This window comes from Gambusia affinis, linkage group LG10 (assembly GCF_019740435.1).
Source record: "Gambusia affinis linkage group LG10, SWU_Gaff_1.0, whole genome shotgun sequence".
NCBI lineage: Eukaryota > Metazoa > Chordata > Actinopteri > Cyprinodontiformes > Poeciliidae > Gambusia > Gambusia affinis.
In genome coordinates this window covers 9,208,878-9,225,997 of record NC_057877.1, presented here as the reverse complement: position 1 = coordinate 9,225,997, position 17,120 = coordinate 9,208,878, and the positions used below count along the sequence as shown (strand labels likewise).

The 17,120-nt window shown below is 38.2% G+C and overlaps 1 protein-coding gene across 3 annotated transcripts in view; it reads left to right on the top strand.

Moving 5' to 3' along the window:
- The window catches only part of si:ch73-63e15.2 (protein strawberry notch homolog 2), a 69,763-nt gene that overhangs the window by 33,673 nt on the left and 18,970 nt on the right, over positions 1-17,120 (top strand). For 2 of the 3 annotated variants that reach the window (XM_044129771.1, XM_044129772.1), the window contains 2 exons: positions 15,410-15,583; positions 16,858-16,938. In XM_044129771.1, coding sequence (XP_043985706.1) covers positions 15,410-15,583; positions 16,858-16,938 — 255 coding nt within the window. Of the gene's footprint in view, positions 1-742; positions 1,107-15,409; positions 15,584-16,857; positions 16,939-17,120 lie in introns of those variants that run through there. The other variant, XM_044129773.1, reaches the window with a different exon arrangement.

Sequence of the window (17,120 nt, the reverse complement as noted above, 5' to 3'; positions counted from 1 at the left end):
AATTGTGTATACTGGCTGATGCATGCAAAACTCTTCCGCAAAAGGAAACTTGCAGTTCACCCTCGACTTGTTTCATTCACAATTTGAAGGCGCTCAGAATATTCTTAGAGGAGTCACTTCCACATTTTGAGCTCTGGTGTCTTTAATCGTAGATTTTTATTAATTAGACAATATTTTGACGCACTTATTTCTAAATTAAATCTGCTCCTGGGTCTGTGTTTGGATGCTCACATTAGTGACTCACTTCTTTTTGTATTTTTCAAATCAATCTCATCAGGCATTGCTTGCCTTTCCGCGTCCGAGTTACCGACGGAGATTCAAATTCAAATGAATTGCAAGAGCAGCAGACCTGAAATTGAATATTTGCAGACAAAACAAAGAAACAAAAAGCAGAAGCACAGTCTAGCGGGGAGTCAGTCTCTAAATATAATAATCATTAAATGGTGGGCCAGGCCCATTAAACATAGCTGTAAGCAGCGCTGTGTGAGGAGCGGCCAAGTCCACAGCGCAACACTGTTTACACTACAAATGCGGTTGAGTTACACCATGTACAGTAAAATGGGCCTGACTGCCAGTAACTCTAGTCACTTACCAACAAAAGCATCATTTCCTGAAAGCTCCTCCCCTCCTCCCTCCCTTTTCTCCCCTCCCCTGCCCTCCCCTGCTCACTCACTCACTCTCCAACCACCTTTCTGCACTCAAATGAACTAGTCCACAATCACTATTAGTGAGCCCTCTCTGCCAATATCTGCCTGTCTCCCTGCGAAGCAGGGGAGCATGTTTTAGACGTGCCCGTGTCTCTTGTCTGCGAGAGAGCGTGTCTGCACCTGTGTGTGGTGGGGGGGTTGAGGCAGATGTCTGCGGTGAGCCAGGGAGAAGCAGTCACAGGGCCAGTCAGGGTCCAGGATGGGGTGGTAGCCCTCCAGCTGTGAGGTGGTCACCGGCGTTTTGGCTTCCTCATGGAAGTGGCTGACAGATTCAGGGAATTGAGGTGAAGCAGGAGCTTATGTTGTGTGTATTTTCACCCGTGCCGTACCGTTGGACCCATGTCTCTCATGCAGCTCTGGACTAAATTATACGCTCAGCTGGGACGCCCGCTTCCCAAGGTACGGGTTCTGTTCACTTCTTTTTCTCTTTTATTTTTCTTTTGGCCATCTCTATAATGCTATAGCTTATTGATTCATTGTCTTTCTAAATGGAAAATTGCTTGTGTTAATTGTTTTTTAACGTAAGCAGGGCTTGTTTAAGAAATGGCTGATTATCAGTGTGTGCATGTGCTTGAATTTTTAACTTCCTTGAATGAATTGTGAACACACTTCCTTATACTCACTATGTTACAAGATGATTTTATCTATTGTATTAAGTCCACACTTAGTACACCTGACCTTATCAGGTATAAACAATAGTGTTCATAGAACAATAATAGTAACAAACTGTACCTTTGGAACATGCAGTTTTTATGTGTAAAACATGGCTGTCTGATCATAGGTAAAGAAATAATCAGATTATTTAATTGTAATTGAGATAATTATGCGCACATTGCAAGCCACTCTGCATTTATTGCACTGAAAAGCAATAAATGTGAAGTAATATCTCAAATGAAATTTTTCTCTTTATCTTCTATAATTTTACCTTAGCCACATGTTTTCCACATGGAAAATCTAATCAAATCCATAATTGTAAGAAATGCTGCCTAATTTTAATGGGGGAAAAAAACTGTAAAACGCGTAGCTTCATCCCAACAGAAAGCCGCAGTGACCAATACACTCTCTCCATTGCTTTTCTTTCATCGTTAACGTCATCATAAAGGCCGGAAAAAAAACTAGTTTTCCGAAGGAAAACCCATGTGTGAGATCACATAGGCATGTTACAGCAAAGTACAGAACAGTCTTCCAGTTTTCCAGTGGATTCCTCCTTCTATGGTTTCTCACATCGCAAAAGTGACAGGGGAAGTGGAACATGACAGAATCGATTGAGTTCTACTTGATGTTTAAACCGAACAGGGCCCAGTTCAAGACTCTGCGATTAGAGTTCGTTTTCATTACAGATTGACAGAGCTTTCATGTGGGTCCACTCCCAGTGAAAAAGAACACATTGAGCTCATTCATTATTATTTGTTAAATAGGATTTGAAGTAGATATCGGCCTGTAAGTAATCAGACCCTGTGCCAGTCGATCCTCCATCGCTCCACTGAGATTCATCCTTTCCAACAGGAACTCTTTACAAATAATTATCTACTTTGTTCCTTTCTTCCTTCCAGTAAGTGCTACAACCTGATACCGTCAGACTATATAACGCTCTTGTACATTGTCTTATCAGCTGTTAAATGTGGCTGTTTTCGCTATGAGTTGTAAATAGAGCCACCTGTTTTTTTCCTCATACCAATTCATTAGCTGATATTCTAGTTAGATAGCAGTTCATATCTGTGTAATATGACTTAATTGGGGCAAGGAGCCTGTTTCCACAGAATTCTTGATGCAGCATATTAACTAATCTCCATGTCAGCGTTTGTTAGTTAACACACACCAACGCATTTCTCATTGGTTGTTTGAGATTAGTTTTCTGTATTTAAGCATTTATAAATAAGGCAGACAATAAAAATGTCTTTTTTTAAAATAAGTGCATTGTGGTGTTATGTTCACAAAGTAGTTTCTGGTTAACAAAAGGAGTTCTTCTTCTTATATTGTCAAAACCACAATAATTATTTATACTTTCCTTTCCTGCTTATTTCAAGATACATTCATCATTTACAGTTTTATAATTAGTGAAGTAAAAAAAAAAAAAATCAGCATAATTTCTACATTTTTAAACATGTACAAAATATATTCGGTTAACAAGTATGAAAGTGAAGCTGATTGTTGATGTCTCTGTTTAATGTATATTTTTAGTAGCAAATCTCTGTCCCTGTATTTGTTTGTTTCCTGCTTAACATCACTTCTTCTTGTTTACATTCAACCTACAACATCATATCAATTTGTAAAGCGTAGTTGGATTTTATTAGCAGGCCGTCGCAAACTTTAAATCAAACCTCTTTGCTTGCATTTTGTGTGGTGAGAGTGTCTTAATTTCTACCTTTTAAAGCATGGGTAGACTCTCTAGGTGGGCACATGTTGTCAGTTTCCTGGTATTACTTCAAACCTCAAGCATGACCCTGTGCGTGCAGCTTACGGGAAGTGAATAAACAATAATGGAGAGGATGAGTGAGAAGCATTGGGCTGGGGGGGCCGGGGCCGGGGCGGGGTCTGCTCTCTGAGAGAAGTGAGGAGAATGGGTGCGAAATAAGAAGTATTTTCATTCTTTTAAACGTTTTATGTTGTAGCCTTGATTTGTGTTAGGGATCAACCCCTATATTCCCACGTGGATCACGCTCAGTGTGTTAAGCCGGCAAATTGGTTTGTGTTGCTCGACATCAGAAGAAACGAACAGCTGCGAGGGACGTGCGCCAGAAACGGGATAGAAGTATTTTATACAGTGTTTGAATTGTTTCCCCTCCCCACATAGTTTGTACAATGGACAAAAAACACCAACGACATAAAGAAATATCTTGTGGAATATTAGTTGAAAATCTTGAGATGCCTCTTGAACGCTGACATTTATTAACTTTGTCTGACTTCTCAGTGAGATATTCCACATGTTAATATAAAAAATCCTCCTTTGCCCCCAGAAGTTTTAAACAAAGTCAGTTCATGTCTGCATAGGTTTTTTTTTTTTTATTGGTTTTATGTTTTCTTCTTCTTCTTTTTTTTTTTTTTTCAACCTAATATCTTGCAGCTCCGTCAGGGATAAAATGTTTGATTCAGGGCACACACCCAGCAGTCAACAGCTTGTAAAAGAAAATCTTTGCTCATTTTCACACGATTCTTGGCTTTTGGCCAACTCTGCAACTTACGGGCATCGGCCTCACAGCTCTGCGTCACAGAGAGACATTGGATCTTTGACCATTGGTGTGTGAAAATGTGGGTGTTCCCATGTACAGGCTGTAGGGGTATTTGAGGCAATATTTAAAGCTGACCTATTTTAATTCAGTTTGTATTGATTTCACAATTAGAGGGAGGAGAAAAAATAGCAGATGTTCTTATTTCATACTCAAGAACATTCTCTTTTTTATGCTTAACATCTTTAAATAGTATACATTTCTTATATTACTCTCCTATTTTAATGGAGCTTAACAACAAAGAAAATATTGTCATGGTGACCCCAGGATGCAACTCTGCTGCAGAGATCTTTTTAGATATTTTCTTTGCCATTCTTTTTTCTTTGCATTGTGGTGAGATAACCTTAGCTTTTTTCCAGTCTCGTTGTTCCAGTTCCAGATATTGCTCTAATTGTGCATATGGGGCAACTTCGACATGTTGCTATTTTCTTATAGCCATTTCCTGAGTTCCTCGTTCTGTTGTCTTTTCTAAAAAGCGGCAGAGATATGGATGTCGCTATTGAATCCTATTTATAGATCAGAAGGCAATGAAGACGGAGTTTATGAAAAGAAATTTCCTAAGCACAATGATAAACATAATGTATGTGTAAAATAATGCTTCAGTTATAAGGTTTGTCATAGATCTACACCAGAAATACCAATAAACTTGGACGACTGTGCATGAGGAACTAGTTTTCTTCAACATCACCAAAAGTCCCAGAGTTAACGCAAGAGCTCGTCTGTGATCTCTGCAACTGTCACAAATGGCAAAGGTCGCCGCAGTGTTGCAAAAGTTTTTCGTGGTGTTCTTTCTTAAAATGTCGTGCATGATTGTGACTGTGACTGTGACTCCATAACTTGTGTCCACACTCCTCTCACATCCACTTATTTCAGCTCTATGGGTGCACAGATTGTCACATGACACATAAATACGTTGAGATTCCGTCTTAGTAATTTATTTTTAATTGGGTGAAACAGCCTTGGAGAAGGCTGGTATGGCTTTTGGTGTATATTTAGTCGCAATAGTTCTTTCTAATTCGTCGCTAGACGTTTTGTTGAGAATTTCAAGAGAAAACTGTGTAGGAATCACTGTTGTTGATAAAAAGCGCTAGTTGGAGAGCAGCTGCTGTGGGGACCCTGATATCTCTAAATCCACTCTGAGCATTATTAGGATGCTTTCAGAAATCTAGCTGCCAGGAGAAACATCCTTACAATATAATTTCATTTAAATTGTTTCATATTTTTTGCCACTGGTTGAAACCACTGCAAAGTAGGAGTGTGCCTTTTGGACGTTTTTGGTTAATCATAATATTTAATCTGGAAAACCTGCTTTCTTAGACTTTTATTTTAAAAAAAAAGTCTAAGAAAGTAGGAAATAACATTCATACTGGTAGAGAATAAAATAAAAGATATACTTTCTTACTAGTATAAATAGCATGTAAATGTTGCCACAGCCTCAGTTAAACTGGTATGAAGTACATTCAAGAATGTCTGAAAATCCCAAAATGTTTTATGGAGTTTTAACATTTAACAGCCAGTTTGAATATGCAATTTGGATATCCATAAATCAGTTCTTAGTCATAACAACGTAACAACAGTTCAGAACTCCAGAGTAACATTTTTTTTTATATTAAAAATCTAATCTCAGATGGCCTTAATATCATTCTTCAAAGAAGAAATGACATCACTGTTCCCATACTTGTGTTTTAAGATTGCAGCTGCATAAATACATCCAGAATGAATGTGGTGGATGCAACAGAATTGCTGCAAGGAGAAAATCTAATTTAACTTATGCAGAGTCTCATTGTTATGTGGATTACTGTAAATAATCAATATATGTATTGTTGCAGGTTAGTAATCTAATTGGTATGGTCCAAAGGTTCTTTTTAACACATAAAAAATATGACTCATACATAATCCACATTGTTATTATACTATTATAAGATCTCTGAATGTCTAAAATTAGCTTAGTGAAATCTGTAATAGTTTTTAATAATTTTAGATAATTGCCTAATTATCTAATTACTTGTTGCATTTGCTTTACAGACAGTTTCTCTTCTGCCATATATCCAAGCCGACACAAGAACAGAAAATGTGACGTCATATGTCACATTTGACGTCAAAAGGGCGTTTGAGATCTCTGAAATGTCGCTTGTGAATTGGAAGAACAGGATTCTCAATGTCTCGAATGTTTATTTTTACTGGAAAGAATTGAATTCTGGACATTTGCCCCTAAAAAGTCCTCCCTTGAGATAATTAAATACCAAAAAGGCCTGCCATGTAGGCTTTAGTCTCTGCTGTCTACAAAACTTGTAGCACTGGTGTTTGAACTTGCTTCGTCAGCTGGCTGCTCGTTGGGACACTTGACATTGCATCCTTCTATTTTCCAGAACATACGGAAACAGTGGAAAATTCCAAGGAGGAATGTAAGCAGCAAGCTGTCCTTGGCCTGCTGCTTAAAGACTTGGCACACCATGAAGGCCTGCTTCTCAGGAGGTTGTTGAACTGGGTATATTACTTTGATTGGCTAAGGTTAGCAGGTCTGGGACAGGATGGACTGGACTCACTGTGCGTTGGCCAAATACACAACCGATTTGACTTTTTAGGCTTTGAAAACATAATCACTCATTATTCCCCTGAAAACGTGTTAACTTTAAGAATTTGAAAGCAGTTTTTTTTTTTTTTTGATCTCTGAAGTTGCTGAAATTGAGCCTTTTCATTGAAGACAACCAAGTATTTGAATATGTTTTTCTTGAATAGATTTTTTGGGCCAGAGCAAACCTAAAGCCTTCAGTGTGTATTAAAACAGTAGCTGCCAGATAAATTGGCTCTTTTAAGCCATCAAAGGAAAACCTGATTTATGTCACATCAAAGATGATTCATATTGTCCGGGAAACCTTTGGGGTACAGCTTGCCACAAGCCACAACAAATCATTTTATTAATTTAACTGTCAAGTTAACCAAAAGCAGCTGGTTGAAACAAGCAGTCCCCGTTTTATAGTACCTCACAAAACTATTCATACCCTTTGAGCTTTTGCACATTTTTAGATAGACCTGCAAACTCAATATGTTTTATTGAGGATGTTATAGAAAATCACAAATAATTGTAAATTGGAAGAAAAATGAACCATTATTCATAAATATAAGTCTGAAAAGTAATTTCCTTTAGTCTGATACTCAGAAATATAATCTACTTCAACTAGTTGTTTCTGAAGTAACATAATTTGCAAATAGCACATACCTTTGTCTAATTCAGTTTTAGAATAAAACCAGTTGTGAAGACTCTTAGAGAACATTAATTAGCAAACCACATTATAAAGATCAAGAAATATAGGAGACAGGACTGGAATAAAGATATGAAGTGGTTTAGAGCAGAGTAAGGTACTTTAATTTCTTCTTTAGAGCAATGTACAGTCTGTCATCCAAACTGAAATAAACTGGCAGCCTGGGGAAAGATTAACAGAAGAAGCAGCCAAAACTCCTGGGTCATCTTTTGCATTTTGCTAAAAGCAATGTCAGCATATAGAGGAAAGTGCCACAGTGTGATGAAACCAACATTCAATCAACTTTTGAGCCTGTGAAATGCCATTTGTGGTTGAAAACTAAACCTGTGCATCACTCTGAACACGCCGTTCCTATGAAGAGACATGGTGATGTCAGCATCATGCTGTGGGCATGTTTTTCATCAGTGGGTGTGAGGGAAGCTGGTCAGAGGTGATGAGAATTGGATGGAGTGAAATATAAAGGAGTACTATAAGAAAATGTATTATGGATTTAAGGCAGGGGTGGTGGTTCACTTTCTGTAAAGACACTAGAACTGAAGCAGTTAGTAAGATTAATCAAGATTAATCGGATTATTGAAATAATTATCGACAAATTTAGATAAATGATTAATTTTTAACTGGAGTATACTGACTCAAAAAAGGCCATTTGCTGAAGGAACAATAACAATTTAGCCAAAACTGTACAAAATATCTACAATCTGGATTTTAAAAAACAGACAAAAAAAAACAAGCAAGGTCTAAGTTTTCACTTGTTTATGTTAGAAGTATTTTTTAGCTGCAAATGATCAAACATACACTAACTAGAGGAATGCCGTGTTATTAAATGTTAGACAATACAATTTTTATGGTGTTATTTGAAAAAGGAATTGAACTATTTGTTTATTTGCATCTCTTCATGTATTTCCAATATTGCATAGAAAAAAAAGGTTTAAGTAGTTAAATGAAAATTCTTCAGAATATGTCACTTTTTTAACCCAATAATTCAATTAATAAATGAAATAATTGATAGAATAACCGATCACTAAAATAATTGCAAGTTGCGGCCCTTTCAATCATAAACATGCAGCTGGGGCTAAAAGGAAGGATGTATTTTTAGTCTGGGTGAAAATCAAGACACATCTATGAAGTTTAGTGCTGTCCTAAAAAGTCTTAACCGACCAGAGACGACAGCTGACCAACGCATAATCCCGACAGAAGCATAGACACACAGTAGTATTTTCTGTTCCTAATCCCAAACTCACTCCATAAAGACACACACACACACACACACACACACACACACACACACACAAAATCCATCAGTCAGGTCATCCGGACTGAATGGACAAGGTCAACAGCTGACCACGGAGGGCAGAGTCAAACGGGAGTTGTTTCAGTCAGCTGGACGTAGGGGGCGGTGTGGGACGTTTCACAGCTCCACCACCCCTCACAAACACACACAAGGAAACCACAGAAACTGGCAGATGAGATATCAGGGCACGTAAATGGCTTGCTTTCAAAGTCTCAAGTCGCCTACAAACAGCTGCTACTTCATTGCATTTTTAGATATCGATCTCATGACCAAAGTGTAACTCACATCCCCTGTCTCCGTTACTGTTTTTGCAGTCTTTTTGGTTTTTTTAGCAGCATCTACAGATAACAATAGTTAGTGTTACGTTTGTGTCTTAATTTTTCTACAGAGTCACTTTCACAGCAATGTTTGTTAAAGTCATTAAAGAAATCCCCACATTAAAACAGATTACCAGTGAAGTGTTAAGTCTAATGGCGCTGTGACAGAAGTCTTTGGAAAATGGACACATGCAAAGAGAAGCCAAAAGACCAGATGGAAAAAAAGGGACAGGAGTTAGTAAAACAAGTTGGTCTTTACGTTATTAATAAGGCAGAATGAATGAAAATATGAAGGGATTTGGACAGCTGAACTGGTGAGGTCATTTTAGGTGTCACTTTGTTTGTGTGTCGGAGTGGATGTGCAGGGGGAAGGGGTAGCCAGGGTGGCTGGCTTCCTGACCTTGGAAAAGCAGCCAAGCTGGCAGTGTGTAGGAGGGGAAAGCCCTGGGCAAAGCACGACTCAAACCTCAGTCTTTAACTGTGCGCCAAAGCAGGTTATTGAGTTTAACAGGATGTGGCTCAAGAGTGATAAACACTGGCTCATACCTCAGTAGAGATTCACCAATCAGGCTTTTTATTTTTTATTTTTTTATATATACCTTGTACAGATTACCGTTTTTCTTTGAAAAATATGACTGATTCCAAGGACTATCAAAAGAAAAATAACCTACCGCAGGCAATTTGAAAGAGGTTACTGTTGCCATTAAAGCATTTATCTGAGCCTTATTTGTGTCAAGGAAAAGGATATCAATGTTGATGCAACTAGTAATGTGCTTATAGACCACAACTGGAAGGTGTACTGAGTTTTGTTGCATTTGATACACAAATACAGATAAGTTAAGTTCAATATTTAAGATGAAGAAATTGAGTGATTACAATCGATTCATTTCTTGTTCAAAGTGGCGTGTTTGTATTCAAGCTCGTGGTCAGTTTTGGAAAAATATAGTCATGTCCGTGCACAAATCTTTGTAAGCAAAGGAGAGTAAAAGGACAGTTTTAAATGTTAAAATATCACTGCAAATTTTGCTCTAGCAGGAAGGAGAACGAAGTTTAGTGGATTGAAGGTTTATGAAAGCTTGGTAAGAGACGTGGCTGCTAGATTTCCATGTATGGTAGCAGCTAAGCTTATCACAGCCACTGTGTCATATCTGGTGTCAGTGGATCGGGAATGTCTGTCCCTCATTTCTCCTGACAGACAGCTTCTCCCGTGGCAACTGAAGGCTTTGCTCCGAGTTTAGTGTTTGCTCATTTTTTTAAATATATTTGTCTGAATTTACTTTTTTTTTTAACTGCAACAGGAAGAGTTGAAATGAAATATGTTTATTTTTTGCTGTCATATTAAGAGAAGATGAAATTTAAACAGACTGAAATTAAGTCCAATTGGAAATACTGTGTATGAATTATAGTTTATGCCACACTTTAATAACTGTATGTTATACTGTGGCATTCGCCTTTATTGCACAAAAGAAAATAAACAGAAAAGAACATAGGCTTTACACTGAAAGTGTAGATTGGATTGGGGCAAAACATATCTCAGAAATAACGACAACCATACCTCAATTTTATAAGTTTACCACTGTTTTTTGGGGCGTTTTTTTAAACATTTACTTGGCGTATAAAACATTCTTAGTTCCCCATAATATTTACTTCGCATGTTCACTCCTGAAGCAGATTGACAACAGCTGCAGATATTTGTCTTGACCTCTAGTAGAGTAAAATTAAAATTTTCCCCAAGTTCAAACTTCGTCTTTCACTTAAAACAACTTCTGAATACAGTTTGAAGATTATTGTATGCTTTGTATATCATTACTGTAGTATTTAGTTGTAGTAAATTGCATAGCTTTAATTCGTGTAACATAATGCTTTGCCCGTTTTATTATTTCTTGGTCAGAAGGGGGTTGGTGCCTTTTCCCAGCAGTCAATGGGTGAGATTGTGCAAGCTCTCAGTGTGTTTGCGAGAGCATGCAAACTCGATGCAGTAGCTCCCCGGCCCACGATTTGAAACTGTTGCTGGAAGGCAACAGTCCTGACAGCAGCTCCTGTTTAGTTAAACCTCAACTGAAATTCAGGTTTCAGACACATCTTTCATCTGTAGATTTTTTATTGTCTTTGTAAAAACATACAACAAAATTAAGCACACTCAAGAATTGTGTTTCATTTAAAATTAATAAATAATAATTAACATGTCCTCTCAAAAAAAGCGCCATATTCTGACTGACCCTTGAATTTGTCTTCTACGTGTTCTTATACATGAATAATCCTAATTTATTCATGTATAAGCAGTTTCTTTGAAACTATGTTACCTTCCCACTGTATTCGGAATCTTCTTAAAACCCCAGATGAATAAAATGATGCATCATCTGCTCAAAAAATAATAGTTGTATTCTCTAGTCTAGTGCATTACATATGTATTTTTTATGTAATTTATATGTGTGTACTAATCCAGCAGCTTCACCGTTATTACGCAGCAAATGACTAAGGTGTGTGATTTATGTCCCAGCTCTGATTCTTACATCTGATAAACAACACCCTCTGCCACAGCAAAACACAAAAAAAAAAAATGCCACAGCAGCTTTGCACATATCTTGCAAGCTTGTTTTTGTCTCCATGTGCATGCATTAATCATCATCATCATGCATATAAGTGGTGGTAGCGTTTGGAAAATGCAATCTTAATGGACACATTGTGTCTTATATATGTATATATATACACATATATAGATTAATGCAGCAAATATTGGTGGTGTTAGTTGAGGCTGGTAAAAATCACATTAGAGGAGAAACAAAAATAAAACAGGAATAAGTCAACGGCCAAACAACAGAGTGAACAAACGACAGGAAAAACCAGGCCGATGGGGTTTCAGACACGCAATTCAAACTATTCATTAAGCTTTCAGACAGCATTATTTCCCAGAAACCAACAATGAAAGACACATTTGCATATATTTGCAGATCATGAATTTCGTGTACAGCAGGAAAGAAAAAAGAAAGTGTTAGCCCAACAGAGAGAGAGAGAGAGGCAGGATTAGCAGTTAGATGACTGCATGCTGTGTGCTGTGAAAGCAGACAGATTACCATCGGGCCAGTTGGAATTCAAGCCTTATCTCTGCTTGGCAGGGCCCACTCACAGGAGCGGTAAATGAAGTAGCCCTGGGTACGGGCCTGCAGCGGGGCAAACACTGCTGCCTCTGTTACACCCGGCTGCACTACCCGATTAGCATGGCACCGAGCGTGGACGTGTCTTAGTTAAAACCACTCCAGCTCTCTGATTCCTCAGCGTCAGATTGGTGGAGTTAATAACAGCGCTGAGCACAGAACAATGACTTGGAATCTCAGAAGACTTAATGGCCAGACAGTCAAGTAATGGATGTTTCATTAGAAGAAAATGTGGAATGACTGCTTTACTTCTACGACTAGTTTCCAGACTGAATAAATTGTTGTTATTTCCCTTGCTTAACTCCTATTTAAAAAAGAATTGTCCCTCTAATAACTAGTAACATTCAATGTCTGGTTCTCTTCTCGTTTTCCATTGTGAAGGCTTGTTCTGTGTCCTTTTTTATTTAAAGTCTGAAGTACCGAGGGCAGTGGATGCCAACAAAGAGAGGGATGCGATGCGATGACAGACAGAGATTACTTTAACGAAACGGACACGGGACAGGTAGAATGCGACGGGTTATGTGGACCACTACACAAAAGCGGGCTGTCCTACTTCGTTTTATCCTGGGTAGAGAGCAACCTTGCAGACTTCCTGCAGCTTTCATGCCTGATCCTGCCCTCAGGAAGCATACACTGACACCCAGACAAAAGGAGAGAAGGAAAGAGTCAGTCACAGAGTTACCAGAAAACATTGAAAACTGAATGCTGCACGCCAAGAAAAGGCTTTTTTGACTTGCAATCTGTCAACCATATCCAACATGTAAACAGCTCACTGTGTTGGTGCCTATCTTACGCGCTGTGTCCCATTCCTGCATGAGGTCGTCATGTTGACACTGGGAGCTCTCGCTCTCATCCTCTCATGGTTGTGAAACTATTTCAGATGAACTGTGAGTAACGTCATAATAGATACCCATGACAGTCGTCGTTAGCAGCTTCTCGGCAGTCTTCAGTACCAGCATATTGTGAACCGTGAGTCAGTATGACGGCTGACCATTTCTAAGGCATTTCCCTCCTAAGAGCTGTGTCATTCTTTTGTGAAAGGCCATTTTAGGTAATTTGGTGGAAAGACTGTTTTCTTTTGTCTGTTTGTTCAGTCTGATACGTCATACATAAGTCTAAAGTAGTTAATCACATTTAGCTCTCTTTGGTTTGATCTGCCACTTAAAGTTTTTATGAGATACAGTGAAATTTGTGGTTTTATTTGGACAAATTGTGGAAGAATTTAATGGCAGCTTTGTTTATGAAACTACCTTAATGGAGGGTCAGAAATCAATTAGTTGTTTTTTTTTCAAAAAGCAATGTAAAATTGATATTCTTTTGTTTCTAAGTCATTGGGTTAATCCCTTATAACATGCTTCTCTAGTTTGTACTTTTACTGAAAGAAATAACTACTCTGTCTCACTGTTTTGTTCAGTTGCTTGCCTGGAAACTGGAAAACAGGGCCTACTCTAGGTTTAGTCCAGATTAACTTTTAGAAGGTAACTCTAACATATAACATGTCTAAATTCTCTAGCTACAGGCACCATGGTTAAAATCTACCTGCAGCTGAGCATTTGTCAAGCATCAACAAACATTTCAGCCCTTTTAACAAACATCAGCAAGCTGTTCATGACAAATATTGAAACCGACAGCCAAATCCTCGTCTTCAGTTTCTTGCTAAAGGTCCGTATAAAGGTCACTCTCGTCTCCCTAGCTATTGCTTCCTGTCATAATTCTTCTGATCATCTGGATTTGTTTGTTCCTCTCTTTCTCTCCCTCTCGACACAGTTTAGCTAACGTTAAACTACGTTGTTTCACAAGCGTCTCCATTTTGTTTACATCTCTTCTCTCATGAGATCACATGAGGAAGTGGTGCATTGCTCCCTCTGGCACAATAATTACAATGATATCCTGCAGCGTGTGATGGGCTATTATTTACAAAGCTTATAATGCCTGCATGTGTGAGTTTCTGGAGCAGAGGGTGTGGGAATTTCCACACATGGCTCAGAGCAAATCGTGGAAGTAAACTTTGATGAAGTTACTCTCATGGACTATGTGCTAAATTATAATGATCTATTTCCAAAAACAGAGTGGTTAACCTTTATCCATCCCCCCACACACACACACACACCTACACACTTCTATGTTTACAAGTGTCTGGGAGGCCATGGTGGTCTGGGAGAGTCTAGTTAAAGAGTACGGCATGCAAATGATTTTAGAAAGGGCTATGAGTGGAGGGTGAACTGCTAGGCAGCCAGAGCTGAAATGACACACAAAACTCAAGAGTCCCAAGCTCTCACTTCTCCGCTTCGTATCTCACACATCTGCACTTGGAAACATTGGTTTGAAGAAGGATTTTTTTTTTATTATTGTAAAGATCTGACATGCCTGTCTGTTGTGATTTCTTATTAAGAGCTGTAATAACAGGATAAGATAATAGGAGAACCATTCAAGATATTCTTTTACAGCCTTTGTGGTCATTAATTATTCACATCACGAGCAAAGGCCATGTCACACCACATGTGTGGGAAAGTAGCGGTTAAACTGAAGTTTAGTATTTTAAAGCGAAGACAAAATCATCAAACGTTGATGTTTTTGACTCTCATTAACATCTTATATTAGCCATTAGCATGATTGGTGCATAGCGTTACCTGAAAAGTATGAATATATTTTCAAACATACTTAAGACCAGGACAAACAAGAGGTTGAAAGCCTAGATAAGGAGTGGCCAAAGTCGGTCCTCGACGGCCAGCATCCTGCATGTTTTAGTTCTCTCCCAGGTGATAGTAACAACCTTTTCAGCATGTCATTGTTCTTCTTAGGCCTTCAATGAGACATCATTTGATCCACATGCAGTAAACCAGGGAGAGAACTAAACATGTAGGATGCCGGCCCTCAAGGACCGACGTTGGCACCACTGGCTTAGAGGGATCATATTATGCAGCTTTACTTTACAGTGGACTCCTAGTATTCACGGAACCGCCTGCGAATAACTAAAATATGCAAATGTTTTACATCTTAGAACACTTAAACCTGCCTATTTTGTTTTTCCAAAATTTATTTATTAATTTTCATTTTTACTAAAGAAAAGCTCAGCAGTGCAGTCTACTGAGGAGAAATAGAAAGTTAGGGGGCTTGCACATTTTGATCATTTTATAGTCCGACCCTAAACGAATAAATGCTTGAAACAGGATGCTGATGTGTTCTTCATGTTTCCAAACATGCCTATTTTAATAGTTCCTACATCAAACATAGCTTGATATTGCACTAATACAAAAATTGAAAACTGACTTTACAGCAGAAGCTAACATCCACGCTCTTTTTCCTTAACCTTTCCTTTAAGGGTGGGCTAGAGATGCTGCTTGCACCTGCATTTGTATGTTTGCCTCAACTAGTTTAAGCTTTTAGAAGTTTTTGTTCATTGATGTCGAGGTTTTAATGAATGCCTTCTGTCTTCTTCTTGTCTTCAGGACCTGTCCTGCATTGATGACCTCTCAAACTCTTTGTTCTCCTCTCCGGCGGACTCGCTGTCGGAGTACGCCGACACCCAGTCCTACATCCCCGCAAGTCACCCGGATCCAGTTCCGACACTCTGGGACATTAACACTAGCCCCGCCACCACACAAGCACAGAGCCACTTAGAGGTCAGTAGCAAGAAAGCTGCTATTACTATAACCACTTCTGAATGCTAATTATGAGAGATTTGTTTCAATGAATGTACTGGGAAGGGTGGTGATAAAGGAAAAACATCAAGTTTTCGTCTCATTCCCCTCAGTTTGTAAATATTACTGCTGCGCTCACTCTTACATTTTGCCGTCTATGGCAATATACAGGCTAACTCTAATCCGTATGAATATTATTTATAAAATAAATGCACTAAAACTGTTTTGACTAATGATTTTAGATCAACTGGCAAAAAAATTTAACCTTCTTCAGTGTTTGATTTGATATTATCTCCTGCTAAGCTGATTTTTTTTTTTTATGGTTGAGGAAATCCATTTGTCCTTCCTAGCTTGTTTATTGCATAGAGGTAAAACTCAATTGCGGTTTTATCCCCAGAAGAGTACTTATTAATATTTGTATCCATGGATACCAGTATACTTCAGCTAAATAGGTATAAAAAAAACAGGTTGTGACGGTCCTGCCTCTGATAAATGTTCTCCAGCTAATAAAAGCAAAAAGGAACATTTTAAAGCAAATATACAAATTATCTGACATGATTTACCATTATTTTACCATTATACACTCAGTTGTTACTGAGTGAACATAAATAATGTTCTTTCTCCTCATTTACTATGCTAGCATTTCTTTAATTCAAGAAGTTATTCTTTTGCTTTATTACACATCAAAGAGCTATATCAATCAATCAATCAATCAATCTTTATTCCAGACACAAAAGAGGTCCATAGTTTGTTACTAATTTCTATTATTTTTCAGTTTTATTTTACAGCTTTTGATGAAGTCGGTGAACTTAAAAAAGCAACTCTTCTACCCCGAGCTCTTGATGCACTGGAGCCTGTTAGCAGCCTATGAAACTAGATGGGCCCAATGATAATTTTGATATGATCAGACTTCATTGAGTTCACCAACTTACTGAAAGCTTTTATATTTTCCTTTTCATTCTGCCCTCATTTCAGCCATTATGTTTCCCAGACACGTGCCGCTTTATCTGCTTTTTGTTGTCGTTGGCTTTTCAGTGCCAGTCGTACAAATTGCATTTTGTTGAGTGGTTTTCTGAAAGGCATCCCCGAAGTACCCAGATCCGTAGGAAGACAAATAAACACAGCCATTTCTCAGATTTGTGTTGTTTTTTGTTTTTTTTTTGGTTCTTTCTTTTTATTTATTTATGTATTGCATTTAGCTCTGTGATCTTTATTTGAGTTTTTGAGTATTTCTTCATTTTATGTTTTGTTGACAGCAAAATGGCGACAGGTTTCAAGGCTTGACCAGTTTGGAAGATATTTCTGCTATAATCAGCACGCAAGCTTTAGGACTCCAGGTAGCAACCGTCTCCAGCCGTCTGATGGTTTAACCAAATGAGCTTCTCCATTATCAGTTCTCACTTATATACAGATAAAAGCCTGTTTGGGTTTGGCTGAAAATCAGGAACATTCCTATTTGTTTTCACTTATCTAGAAATCTTGTTTTGACCCAGCAGTTTGATCAGTCAAACTGATCAAA